Here is a 14787-nt window from a genome sequence, read left to right on the forward strand (position 1 = left end):
CATGTCTTTTATTGAAGATAAAATTGCTTATATAAATAAATAAAATTGTATTTAAAAACGAAGGTAAGCAATTCTAATTATGAAGTAAAAGTTTTACCACAAATATGTAAGATTTGTCCAAATGAATGAAAAAATTTCAATAAAATCATTCCATATATGAATTCAAATCAGTTAAATTTTTTCATTCTGTAGTATTGTGGTACATAAATATAGGAAAATGTTAACTAATATATGGAATGCATTATACCTAATTTCTACGAAAATCACATCGTTCAAACAAATAAAAATGTCTTTGGCGCTATACGAAGTTCAACTTTCTTCACAATGAGTTCATTTTAACTTAAAGAAGGGGTCACTTTTTTTTGGGTGTTCACTGTTTTTTCAGTGTAAAATTTAAAAAAAAATATAAAATTTAATAATTTCTTATGCAATGTTTGTATTACAGAAAAAGGTGCTATGAACTAAAAAACTCGTGGAAGTAAGAAAAATGTGAGGAAATATATAATTAGGCAGAAAAAAAAAATTTGAGCACAATCTTCTATGGGAGAAAATTCTTCTAAGCATATATTATTTGTGGGTTCAAAATGTCTCCAAACATACTATATATGCTCTCATAATAACATATAGTTTTTTGGAAGACAACATTATTGAATTTGGATGGAAAAATACATAATGTTTGGAACTTAGACTACCCAAACATATTATATTGTTTAGACCAATATGCTTTCAAGCATATTATATATTGGAAGAAATCAAATATATAAATGTTTGGGCAATACCCAAAAATGTATATGCTTGAAGCAAAATGTGTTTGGGAGTATATGTTACAGAAGCGATTTTTTTTGAGGGTGTAGTGAAGGCAATACACTTCGAATACTTCGATTAATGAATAAAACAAAACCACTGTAAAGCAATTACAGTGTCAAGCATTGCAGAGCCATCACAGTCAAAAGGAATCGTTTTACAGTTCTTTTCAATATTTTGGTTTTGAAGTAATCGTCATGATACGAGTAAATCAAAACATTTTTAGTGAAGATACACACACACACACGATGCTCTGAACGTGTAACAATACATATACCAAATCTCAGTTTTCTGTGAGAGTATCAATGAGAACAAAGCTTTATTTTATTTTTACATTTGCTATGACTCATAAAGGAATATCAAGTTAGACTTTTTAATTTTAAGCCATAGTCGACATAAGGAAATGAAAGACACTACAGCCATTACAAGCTCCGACATCTTAGGGTACAATCTGCAACTTTAGTCGCCCATACATCGAACAAAGATTCATGACAATAACTTGTCCACCATTAATTAAGGATCTACTTCCTTCGGTCACTGCTACTTGCTTCCTAGTCCTTGATTCACATCATCATCCTGTAGACAAATGTAAATAGCTAAAATAAAAATAAATGGAAATAACAAAAATAAATTGCTATACATGTATGTAGTCCTGCATTATGACGAACCTATCTCGGACTCGTAAATATACTTGTGTAAAACGTGTAACTTGATTAGTTAACATACAAGATATCTCTGAATGGATTTTAAAGAATTTTGCAAATTTTCTCATTCTAAAGGCCGGTGCTCTGTTCGGTTTTTGCATTGAAACTCCATACAAATCCAAAAAATGCGAAAAACTTGCGAAATTTTTCCATTTGTGGTACTTTGTTTTTTTTTTTCGAGTTGAAAACGTTTATAGCATGGCGCCATTTGCAATGTGAATTAAGATATAATTTATTTATTAAAACTATTTGTGTGGATTTATAACGCAAACACGGATCATATTTTTTTCCGAAAATATACAAAGGATCAAAGGAGTAGCAGATCAATTGCCCAAGGTAAAATAAAATGTTAATCTTGTAATGCAAGCAGCAACCACCAACTTAATTCCATATCGCTCACTATTAAATAGCGCTCCCTGTTACCTAAATAAACATCGCTTTCTATGTGCGAAATAATGGTTTCTATAAAATTTTTTCGCGGGAATGAACAAAAGGAACACACGACTTCGGTAAAAAGTTCATATCTGTCAGGAAATAAACTACGCTGGATTAACATCAATGTTTCATCCCATGTATAAGCCCATAATACCTATTTTATGTAAAGATACCCGAGTCATAGAGTTACTACGGAAGAAAGATTTCAAAATTATTTTAGTGTTATTTTCAATATTTTATTAAAAAAATAAAAATACAAACCGATTATTAAATAAAAAGCGCAATTGTTAATATATTTTATAAAAATTGTATAAAAGAGTATAAAAGAAGCAGTCTGTTGCAATATCCCATTTTAGGGTTATATGGTATAATGGTACTTAGGCTGTCGATGTTTCAACTTTTTTATCTTTATCCTCCTGGGATGATGGTCCCGTTTTGGAAATTGGTACAACACGTTCGGTGGCGGGTGCTGGTATTTTTTTCATAGGTGCAGTAACAGTCAACAAGCCGTCCGATGAGAGCGAAGAAGTAATAGTGTCTGGATTGACATCATCTGAAAATGTAAATGTTTGTGTGAATTCCTTCAAAATAACTTAATGGTCAATGTTCTGTATTGTACATATTCTCTTGAATAATAAAGGAAGTGTAAATATCATATTACCCAAAAGTGGAAAATTGGTCTTTCTATAGTTTAAAAATTCTGCAAAGCTTAATTTGGATACAAAGTGATTTCAAATATAGGATATTCCCATGATGTGGACATGAAATTGACAATTTTTTTAACGCAGTGCGGCAGATTGAAAGCCAGTCCTCCACAGAAAAAAAGTAAACTGTTTTATGGGAAAAATGAAGTAGGTTAGGTTAGGTTAAAGTTGCGGCCCGATTAAGATTCAGGATCATTTAGACTATTCAGTCCATTGTGATACCACATTAACTAAAAGTACCTATTACATATGGGCACTTCTAGTTTTAACCGCTGAACCTTCTCGATTATTTCCTTCTGTTGAACCAACCAGATTGTTCCAAAAACATTAGCAGACTGCTTAAGTTAACGTTTTTCAGGTCCGCCAGTAATCCCCTAAAATTTGCTTACGGCTTGCACAAAATGCAGGACACTCACACAAGAGGTGTTTAATTGATTGCCTTTCCTCCGCATAATGACAGCTCATACAATAGTCATTATACTTCGCGCCAATAGTTTTTGCAAAATCGCCTATCAGGCGTTATAGCAAATATCAGGAGTGATATCTGACGTCTCCCATCGAACATTTGCCATCATAACTGCCTTCTCACGCAGTATGAGCTTCCAGGTAGCCAGGGGCATACCAACAGATTCTAGTTCCTCTGGAATATTTAAGGTAATCCCTAACCTCGCCAACTCATCCGCTTCGCAGTTCCCCGGTATGTTCCTATGGCCAGGCACCCATATTAGGTGAATATTGTGCTGCTCAGCCACCTCATTGAGAGATATGCGGCAGTCGATGGTAGTTTCGAGTTAAGGAACACAGAGTCCAAGGATTTTATTGCTGTCTGAGTATATATTACTGACTGGTTGGCCAAAATGTCTACGGCAATAGTCGGTTTCTGAAGTGCCGGCCACCAGACTACAACACCATATAATATTATAGGTCTAACCACAGCCGTGTATAGCCAATGCACAGTTTTTGGTTTTAGTCCCCACTTTTTTCCTATTGCCTTTTTGCACGAGTACAAAGCTACCGTTGCTTTCATCGCCCTTTCTTCAATATTAAGCTTATAGTTCAGCTTCCTGTCCAAAGTAACGCCAAGGTATTTTGCACACTCACCAAAGGGAATTTCAATACCCCCAAAGGAAATGGGCCTAACCATGGGAGTTTTGCGATCTTTGCAGTACATGACTAGTTCTGTCTTTGCAGGATTTACTTCAATACCATTATCTTTCGCCCATTTCATCCGGAGGGCTCTCTCTTTAATATCTCTGATTGTGGATGGAAATTTTCCCCTGACTGCTAGCGCCACATCATGTGTGTATGCCACCACTTTTATCCTTTCTTTTTCTAGGGAAACCAGAAGGTTGTTTATTGCAACATTCCAAAAAAAGAGGTGATAGAACTCCTCCTTGGGGAGTGCCTCTGTTCACATACCTTTGTATGTTTGCTTGTCCTAGTGTAGCTGAAATACGTCTCTTCGTTAGAAGTTCGTCTAACAGCCTAAGTATATCTGGATCAATATTCAGAGTTGTCCATTTAAAATCGAGCTCGAGCTATTGTTGAACGCCCCTTCGATGTCTAGGAACGCCACGATTGTGTATTCTTTGACAGATAGTGAGCTTTCAATAAAGCTGACTAGTTCATGTAATGCGGTCTCAGTAGACCTGCCCTTCGAGTATGCATGTTGTCGTTTCGAGAGCAAACTTGAATCGACGCTAGTTCTAAGATAAATATCTATCATCCTCTCCAGAGTCTTAAGTAGGAATGAGGATAAGCGAAATAATATACCTGCCTATTTTTTCGTGCGAAAAATCCAGGGTTGTATAAATATGTGTTTGAAAATGCTCAAAACAAAGATTTCGCATTTATTCCGCGCTAACGTTTTTTATATGGAGTATAAACGTTTTTCGTGCGAAAACTTTATCTTAGTACTAGGCTTTAGGTATGAAAACGATTTTTATTTCCCTCCACTTTCCTGGGATATATGCTAAGTTGATACATCCTATACCGAAAACCAAGGGATGATTCTGTCAGTCACTGCTTGTAACTCCGCCTGAGTAATTCCATCAGGTCCGGGAGAATGAATGATCCAATTATCTATCCATTTTATTCTAGATTCCGATAGAATTTCCTCGATAGGAAACGACCGCTGAGCCCCTGTGGCACCGCCAGAACATGGTTCGACCGTCTGATTTCCAGGAAAATGTGTGTCCAATAGTACCTCCAGCGTCTCCTCACTGGACGTTGTCCAATTGCCCTCCAATGTTTTAATGAGACCTGGAGCGGTCTCATTAAAATATTCAGGAGCTCTGGTGGACTTTGCTTTGTTAAAGAGCTTCCTGCAGGATTTCCTGTTTTTAGTGACAAAGGTTGGGGTCTCCCTTATTGCAGACTACCAAATTAGTACGCAAAATAAACTCTAGGAGTGACTCTCGTCTTGCATTAATGTCACCACTTCCCCATATACTAAGACTGACTAAGATGACTCCTCAACTAAGGTGTTAACGGGACATGGAGGCATCTCCCTATTATGTCCCATGTAGACCGAAGATACCCAATATTTGCATTTGGCTCATTCTAAACTGGCAACGACAGTGTCAGTATTGCACATTGAAGGAAGCAGAAACAAGTTGAGCTCGTTTTTAGCAATTATACAGGCTCGATTTACATCATTACCAGTATACTGCAATAGTTTGCATCCCGGAGTACTTAATTCACATATTTTGTTTCTATAAACATATGGTTCTTGAATAAGAACTATATCTATGTCCCCTTTCACCAGGAGAACTTTTAAGGCAGCACATGCAGCCTTACAATGGTGAAGATTTATCTGGAGGATCCGTAGGACCATCGAGATTTTCAAAAACCGTCACATCAGCCGTTTCAATCGAGTCATACAGAATGTCCTCTTCAGAGATCTCGGTGACTCTCTCAATAACCATAGGTTCAAGTTTGGTGAGTTTTGAAGCTGCAGAAACCCACTCTCGAAACGGTGTCTATCCATGTCTGCATCTTTGGTATCTCCCTCGACTTCGCAAGAGGATCCGATTATTTCTGATTCAGATAGAGGATTGTCCGTTTCCGAATGCTTTAGCTGATCGTTTTTATATACCTTCATTTGGATATAATGAAAGCAATAACATACACGGCCCTGGGACTTTGCTAGATGTGGCAAAGACTGAGTGTTCAATATAAACACTGCATGCCGTCTCGGTCCATCCACTTCATCCAAAGGGCCAACCTTCCAATCAGCTGTTGGAAGATCTGGATTGCATTGTTTCAGTCTATTTAAAATAGATTCAGGGTTAGGAGGGTTTGCAGGTACCCACGCATGTGCTCTTGGTCTAGCCGGTATGTCTTTCTTCTCGACTAACTGTAGAACAGCTCCTTCCTAAACTTCACCAATTAGTATCAACGCAGCTTTAAAACATTCTATAGACCTCTGGTCCTCAAATGCGACTAGCTTAAATCGTCCTTGATACCAACCAGCCTCTTGGAGTCGAGGATCAGGGCCGGGAAATTTTTCCAGCACCTGTGAGTAGATGCCAGACAAAGCATTCTCAATTTCCCCCCATTTTTGCTTTCGAACCATACCGTCCAATGCTCCTTTAGTAATGATAGCCATCACAAGGCTGTCTTTAGCATCTGAGGCAAACGATCTTTGATTCCTTTTGGAGGATGACAGCTCATTCGGTGATCGTTCCGTTTTCCAGCTTCAATAATTCCTTGAGCCCATTTTAAGGAATCGCTTTGTTTGGCCGACAACGTGCTTTGGTCTACTGATCCTAGTTTCCTTAGGATAAGCAAAGCATTTATGCGTTCCTTGAATCTCTTTCCTGAGGGATTACCTCCTTTTGATGTCGTTACCTTAGAAAAGGTTCGACTTGTCAAAGTGTCGTCACCTGTCGACCCGTCTACAGGTCGACTAATTGGGCCTAACTCTTGGTCATTGCCCAAATTTATAACTCCAGTCGATACCCGTCCACTGGGCCCTGAAGTTAGCAACCCAGTGGATGACTTTGAATTTCGCTGCATGATGGCTTAATATTCCACCACACTTGAAATTAGTAGTAGGTACTTATTACAATGAGTTAGTCCGCTATTAAAAAAACACGTCCGTTCCGTTCGACGGTTGAATGACGATGAAGTACCTGGTGGGAAAATTGAACTAAATTGTAATCCATTGTTTGAAATTTCCACAATTCGTTGCTAAAACAAAAGGAAATGTAATGACATGGTAACTAACTACCATTTGCGAAATTACTCTGTATAATAAAAAGCAATTAAAATGAAATAAAAAAATCATTAGCGTCAAATCATGACCATTTCTGTCAAGTACATCGAAAAAAGTAAACTGTTATAGGAAGATTGAACTACCTCGCGCGAAAATTGAACTAATTTGTTCTGCACATTTTGACATTTCCACAAAGCATTGTTAAAAACAGGAAAATTTAATGCCCTATTGTACTTTTCAACTGCAGTCCACGAAATTACATTCTCTCCTAGAAGAAAAAATGAACTAAAAGTAAAGAAGAAAATCATTGACACATAACCATTTTAACCATACAGTAGTTCATTCTTACTATTTTTGGGAATCGTACGGAAATTTCCATTTTCCATATTGAACTTATGTGTACGGTCATTGAACTCACGTTTAGTTCATAAAATTTTTGAGACATTCTTAAAAAAAGTAAGATTTCATTAAGCTGTGGAAAATTTCGATAATATAATAAAATTTAACTACAAGCAAATAATTTTTATCCAATAAAAATAAGTTAAATTTAGCATTAGTTTAACTACGGAAATTTTTTTCTGTGTACAACAAATTATTGTAACTTTCTAACATTGGTTATAAATTAATATTTCGAAATGTTTCGTACATTCTTTCCTAGTATATTATTGACATTTTGTTTAACTTGTACATTTATGTACTTTTAACAAATTTAATGACACAAAACGTGCTCAACTTAAAATGACGCCGTGCCCACGGTTGCCACTCGAGCTAAAAAAATATACCAAAATTTGGAGAAAATTATACCGAAAAACTACCAAACAAAAAACTTTTATTTTTTCAAATCTTTCTTCTATAGAAAATTTTATTTCCATAGAAAATTTTATCAAAATTTCACTTTTGTAGAAAGTTTTGTCAAAATTCTATTTCTATAGAGAATTTTGTCAAAATTTTATTTCTATAGAATATTTTGTCAAAATTTTATTTCTATAGAAAATTTTGTCAAACTATTATTTTTATAGTAACTCTTAGTTGGAGAGGAATATTTTTCAAAATCTACCAAAACATCAATAATTCTACTAATTCCAAACAGTACAGAATTTACCAGTTTTGGTAGAATTCTGCCAACAGGGGTAACCGCCTGTCCCCCCATTTGGGAAGTGCTGCTTTAGAGCAATACCCAAATTAATCCTTTCGAGTACATAAGCATAAGTGAACGCATCTAAAGATAAGTCTTTTTCGCTAAACAATTTAGGATTTTAGTTTTTCAATAAAGACTAATCAATGAGAAATATTTTTTGAACATAAAACTGTGTAGCTGCATGATCAGAAGTGAACACTTTTGAAGTAAAATCTATAAAATTTGAAAATTGAGTTACAAATGATTTTGCAAAATAAGAACAAAATTACATTAAAATAAATATCGAATATAATATATAAACCCGAAAAATTATCGTATATCCCAGCCAAGCTTGTTTCTAGAATTTTCTGAGTAATATTTATCTGAATAGAAGGTTAGGTTAAAGTGGCAGCCCGATTAAATTCCAGGCTCACTTAGACTATTCAGTCCATTGTCTGAAAAGAAAGATGAAACCACAAACTATTTCGATTTACTTGTCCATATCATCTAGTGCATTTGAACGTCATCTGCTATCAGATAAGCCCAAACTATTCAACATTTCAAAAGCTTACCACCTGACAGGTGGTAAGCTTTTGTCCGCCATCAACCGATTTTATTAAATGGAAAATATCTCATCTCACATATTGCTAGGAATTTTTTTCAACTGTAAGCTGACAAAGCACATATCACACTCGTGAGGTGATTTACATCATCTATCTGATTTTCCGAAATGCGTCACATTTGAATTCATAGTATAAAATTATATTCAAGAACCATAAAGAATGTAGGTGGGATGACGAAAAATGTTTTCCCAATATTCAAATATTTCTGCCTCAAAAATACATATGCGCTATGCATGAGGCAATCTATTTTTGGTGAGTAATCAATGTTCGGATTATTTTTATCTCTGGTGCAGCGTTGCCAATTTAGCTATTTTCCCGCCAGATTTGGCTTTTTTTGACGTCGTTTAGCGGGAAAAAAATGCATTTAGCTGGCTTTTTTTCATTACCCTTTTAGCTTTTTTTGTTTTTTTTTCGACATGTTTCTATTGAAATATGGACAAAACGGCGTTTTTACTTAAGCCTTGCTGTCAGAAGAAGGTTTTCCACATATTTCAAAGCTCAATTGAAACATTAATAATGATTCCAGTCATTATGCGGGCATTTTAGCATCAAATAAAAGTTATCGTAAACTTTAAATCTAATGGTAGATACAGCTACAGATTCCTTAAATAAACTGCCACTAAATTATTAGGAATATTAGCATTTGACTCGTGTACCCTTTTTAAGCTATTATAATATTCTAGTTATTATGATATTACTAAATTGAAATAGTAGATATGAATTGCTTTGTACACTGAAAAATATTGTCGTGAGCCCAAAGATTTCATGTTTTTAAAATACGAACGCAAATTTTGGTTATAAAAGCATTTGTGAATTTATAATATATATAAATTGTTTTCCTTGTCCAAAAGCCGATGAAGTCGTTTTGTCCTTCTAGTTGAGTGATTCAACTTAAAAATGGTTATCTTTACATGAAAGAAGGCTAGGGTCAATTCTAAATAATTCTTAAAATTAATGAAATAGTCTTTAAATGTGTAAAAAAATACAATAAATAAAACCGTATTGATAGGATCAAAACATTTTTAAACGCGTGATAAAACAAATCTGTTATTTATTAATGGAATGGATTTACATTTACGAAAATTGGGCAACAATAGGATTGTTTGGGTAATTTTCCAATTAAAGTTATTCAGTATAAACTTGCAAGACAGTACACGCAAAGAAAAAAACGTTTGGAAAACGTGTACCGAAAACGTTTTTCTTTTGTTAGAGTTTTTTGAATTGCTTCGAAAATTTTAAACTTTTATCACCAAAAAAATTCGTTTGTTACAAAATTTTTATTTTTTCAATAAAAAAAGTTATTTTTGAAATAACAACACAGTCCATTTCGTTTATATCAAACACTGTTCTTCTCTGACTTTAGGTCTTTAATAAGACACATTTTACAGTTCAAAATTTAATATAGTACAATATAATGTTGAACATTTTTTCGGAATCTTCCGAATATATCTGGAATATATGTAAAAAAAAAAACAAAAGCAAAAAAAAAACTTTGGCCGAAGCAGGGATCGAACCCACGACCCTTGGCATGAGAGTCGGACGTAGCTACCACTGCTCCACGGTGCCAAACTAAATGTTTGTTTCTGTTAAATAAACTTTGTTTATTCGGTTCGTGGGCGCCGCAAGCTATGCTATATAAATATTACTTATATGGATATTTATCTATTGATGACCATAACAGGTACATAGCTCAGTGGTTAGTGTGTTGGCTTACAATGTGCATGGTCCGCGGTTCGATTCTCCGTCCAGGCGAAAGGTAAAAAAAATTTTAAAAATTTATAAAATCGTATAATTTCTTCTACATTGTTGGTATTACAGGAAAAGGTGTTAAGAACTAAAAATCCTCGTGGATGTGAGAAAGATGTGAGGGACAATGCAATTAGCAAGAAAATAATGTTTTTTTTGAGCTAGTCTTTATGAAATTGTTTTTACATCCTGGAAAAGAATAAACGTTTATCACAAAAAGTATATACTTTTCTTCCAAATACACTTCCTTACAGCGAAAAGCAAATGAGAAACGAACTTTGTTTGTCTAAAATTTCGTTTGGGAGGAAAGAATTATTTTTTTGCGTGTATATAAGTTTTATTATCTTGGGTAAAATTAGAAGAAGTGTACACGTTCACGAATTTATCATTAATTCAGCGGATTTAAACCAATTAAAACGAAATATATTGATATTTTCTAATGCACTTCTATGTGAAATTGTGCAATATATCGCACATTGGATTTGTTGATGATTAACCAGCTGATAATTGCAAGTTTTGACTGGGAAATGTAAACGACGGACTTCCAGTAAAAATTTGTGATAGTAATCATAATGTATCGAGTACGCAAACAGAACTCATATGGCTTAGATATTGTTGCAGTCTCACAGAAGTAGAATTAAAATGAATACAATTAAAATAATATGCTTTTTATGCATTTTAAGTGAAATAAAGCCTTTAATTTTGCTCAATTTCAATCAAAAATTTGACTTTTGATACAACAAAATTTAGCTCTTTTTAAATATTTTTTAGCTTTTTTTAAGCTATTTTTTGGGCAAATCTAGCGGTTTTTGGTGAAACAATTCTGGCAACGCTGCTCTGGTGCATTGTAGCACAAACTAAGAATGACAGACATTGTACTAAGAAATTTCGTTTCTGTTTTAATGTCAATATTGATGGTTTCCTGAGGAATTTTGAAAGTACTTTCAAAAACATTAGCCGTGGGGTATAGCCTAAACTCGAAATATATATTTTTGCTGAACGAGAGACTACACCCTCAAAAAAAATAGTAAAAAACATATATATGCTTCAAGCGTATATATTATCAAACAAAATATTGTTTGTATTGTTCAAACATATTATGTTTCAAATTAGGCATACACGGGTAGAAACAAATTTAATGAAATTTTCTTTGTGTATATATGTTTTTAAGGCGCCAATAGGTTACTTCCAATCTTTTAGTTGCAGCATACTCTCTGGTCTCTCTTTCTAAACACATATATGTTTATAGGCTATTTCTAAATTAATATATGTTTGCATCCAAGCATATTATATTTACAAACATTTTATGTCCCAAACATAATGTGTTGTAACATATTTACATATATTATGTCCCAAACATGTTATGCTAGTTTATGAACATTGTATGCTTGCACTTAAAAATATTGTGTTAAAAAATTAGAGTTCCAAACATATAATTTTTACACCTAAACATATGAAAAACATTCTTTTTCGTCCACGTATGCAACCTTAATTTTAATTTACTGGCAAAGTTTTACAATAGTATTGGTGGGACCAGCTAAGCTTGGTGTACAGTGAGCTGCAATCAAGTGATACGACCACAGGAACTTGTTGCAAAAACCCGTGAAAACTTATTTGGAAATGCTCAAATAGGAAGTCCTACCCCACCATATAGGTCAAATATTGCGCCTTCTGATTACCACTTGTTCCGATCGATGACTGACTAATCAACATTTTCGTTCTTATGAAAAAGCCAAAAACTGGGTAGCGATGGACAATACTTCGATTGATAAGTCTTACTAAAGACAAAATCTTTGGAACAGTGCATGCTTTTTTTCAGTGTAGGATTTAATAAACTTAAACAACTTTAGGCACTGTCTATTAAATATGACCACAATGTCCATTTGGTAGTTAAGACTTTGAGCCTTAAACTAAATTTAATTTACATACAGTCTCCGTATTTTTATGGCATGATTTATATCACTTTGCTATTACTTACTTGGTAACATGTAACGCCTTGTAAACTGTCTGGATACATAACCGTGCTCGTCTTGTTTTTCCTCATGCTTAGCCTCAACGATGACAAATTTATCGGTGACCTTAACATTGATTTCATTTGGAGAAAACTGTTGGACATCAAGGATAACCTCAAATTTTTCCTCGTTGATATTCAGAGTAGAACCGGAATCCTGTTTTTGCAGACCTGTGGTTCGCTGCCATGGGCGCATATAGCCGGATCGAAGCATTGTTGGACGTGAATTCCACACGGACGAAAGCAAGTCATCACGTCTCAAGCCTGTGCCGAAATGTTGATCCAAAAGACGCGATGTGCGAGTTGGAAACTCGAGTTCATCCCACCAGTCACGGAACATTAATGGAACTACGGACATCTACAGGATACAAGCAGAGAAAAAGAAAGTCAGTACTGACAACCAGCTGTAATGGCCATCCAATATTATACAGCGTTAATTTAATTTGTAATTGTCTCTGCGAGATGTTTGCTCAAAGTAGCCTACCCTTGATTCAGTTCACAAATATAAATTTGCTTTCCACAGGTGTATTCACGGCTGCTGTGTGTTTGTTAATAATCAAAATTTGAGTTTTCAACAAAATTTATATTAGGAACAGTGATCTCGCATCCACTCACAACCTAAACGAATGCTAAAAATAGATCACACAACTCATTAGTGTATACAATAGGATGTCCGCTATAAGTTGCTTCTAACAAAATCCATTTGTATATTAGTTTTGAAATATTTCGTAATTTTATCGGAGCTAGAAAGGCAATACCCCTTTTCGTGTGATTACAGTTTTAGAAAATGGTAATACCTCGAAGAAGAAGTTTAGTTCTTCATTTATAGATTAAGCTCTTATATTTATACCCTTCACCACTACTGTGGTACAGGGTATAATAAGTTTGTGCATTTGTATGTAACACCAAGAAGGAGTAATCATAGACCAACCTTTTAGTATACGGATCGGCTTAGAATTAAATTCTGAGCCGATTTAGCGATGTCCGTCTGTCTGTCTGTCCGTCTGTCTGTCTGTCTGTCTGTCTGTCTGTCTGTCTGTCTGTTGATGTATTTTTGTGTGCAAAGTACAGCTCGCAGTTTTAGTCCGATTGTCCTAAAATTTGGTATAGGGTCCTGTTTCGGCTCAAAGACGATCCCTATTGATTTTGGAAAAAATTGGTTCAGATTTAGATATAGCTGCCATATATATTTTTCACCGATCTGGTCATAAGTGGCGTGTATATTAACCGATCTTCCTCAAATTCCGTACATCCGAATATTTTATGAGTCTCGAAAAACTTGCAAAATATCAGCAAAATCGGTTCAGATTTAGATATAGCTCCCATATATAGCTTTCGCCCGATTTACACTCATTTGCCCACAGAGGCCAATTTTTTGCTCCGATTTCGTTGAAATTTTGCATAGGGAGTAGAATTAGCGTTGTAACTATGCGTGCCAAATTTGCTTGAAATCGGTTCAGATTTGGATATATCTCCCATATAAAGCTTTCACCCGATTTACACTCATATGACCACAGAGGCCAATTTTTAACTCCGATTTAGTTGAAATTTTGCACAGGGAGTAGAATTAGCATTGTAGCTATGCGTGCCAAATTTGGTTGAAATCGGTTCAGATTTAGATATAGCTCCCATATATATGTTTTTCTGATTTCGACAAAAATGGTCAAAATACCAACATTTTCCTTGTAAAATCGCCACTGCTTAGTCGAAAAGTTGTAAAAATGACTCTAATTTTCCTAAACTTCTAATACATATATATCGAGTGATAAATCATAAATAAACTTTTTCGAAGTTTCCTTAAAATTGCTTCAGATTTAAACGTTTCCCATATTTATACCCTTCACCACTACTGTGGTACAGGGTATAATAAGTTTGTGCATTTGTATGTAACACCAAGAAGGAGTAATCATAGACCAACCTTTTAGTATACGGATCGGCTTAGAATTAAATTCTGAGCCGATTTAGCGATGTCCGTCTGTCTGTCTGTCCGTCTGTCTGTCTGTCTGTCTGTCTGTCTGTCTGTCTGTCTGTTGATGTATTTTTGTGTGCAAAGTACAGCTCGCAGTTTTAGTCCGATTGTCCTAAAATTTGGTATAGGGTCCTGTTTCGGCTCAAAGACGATCCCTATTGATTTTGGAAAAAATTGGTTCAGATTTAGATATAGCTGCCATATATATTTTTCACCGATCTGGTCATAAGTGGCGTGTATATTAACCGATCTTCCTCAAATTCCGTACATCCGAATATTTTATGAGTCTCGAAAAACTTGCAAAATATCAGCAAAATCGGTTCAGATTTAGATATAGCTCCCATATATAGCTTTCGCCCGATTTACACTCATTTGCCCACAGAGGCCAATTTTTTGCTCCGATTTAGTTGAAATTTTGCATAGGGAGTAGAATTAGCGTTGTAACTATGCGTGCC

At 34.9% G+C, this 14787-nt stretch overlaps 1 protein-coding gene across 3 annotated transcripts; it reads right to left on the reverse strand.

The window, feature by feature from the left end:
- Positions 1–2154: 2154 nt before the first annotated feature.
- On the reverse strand, positions 2155–12981 carry l(2)efl (lethal (2) essential for life). 3 transcript variants are annotated; one of them, XM_075309766.1, is made up of 3 exons: positions 12848–12981; positions 12331–12721; positions 2155–2496 (listed from the first exon to the last, which is right to left on the reverse strand). In XM_075309766.1, the coding sequence occupies exons 2-3, from the start codon at positions 12719–12721 to the stop codon at positions 2321–2323; spliced, it is 567 nt and encodes a 188-aa protein (XP_075165881.1). In that variant the 5' UTR covers positions 12848–12981; the 3' UTR covers positions 2155–2320. The 3 variants fall into 3 exon arrangements, with proteins under 3 accessions (XP_075165881.1, XP_075165883.1, XP_075165884.1); XM_075309768.1 differs by having other exon boundaries at positions 12331–12767; positions 12848–12928; XM_075309769.1 differs by having other exon boundaries at positions 12793–12907.
- Between the last annotated feature and the right edge of the window lie 1806 nt (positions 12982–14787).

This window comes from Haematobia irritans, chromosome 5 (assembly GCF_050003625.1).
Source record: "Haematobia irritans isolate KBUSLIRL chromosome 5, ASM5000362v1, whole genome shotgun sequence".
NCBI lineage: Eukaryota > Metazoa > Arthropoda > Insecta > Diptera > Muscidae > Haematobia > Haematobia irritans.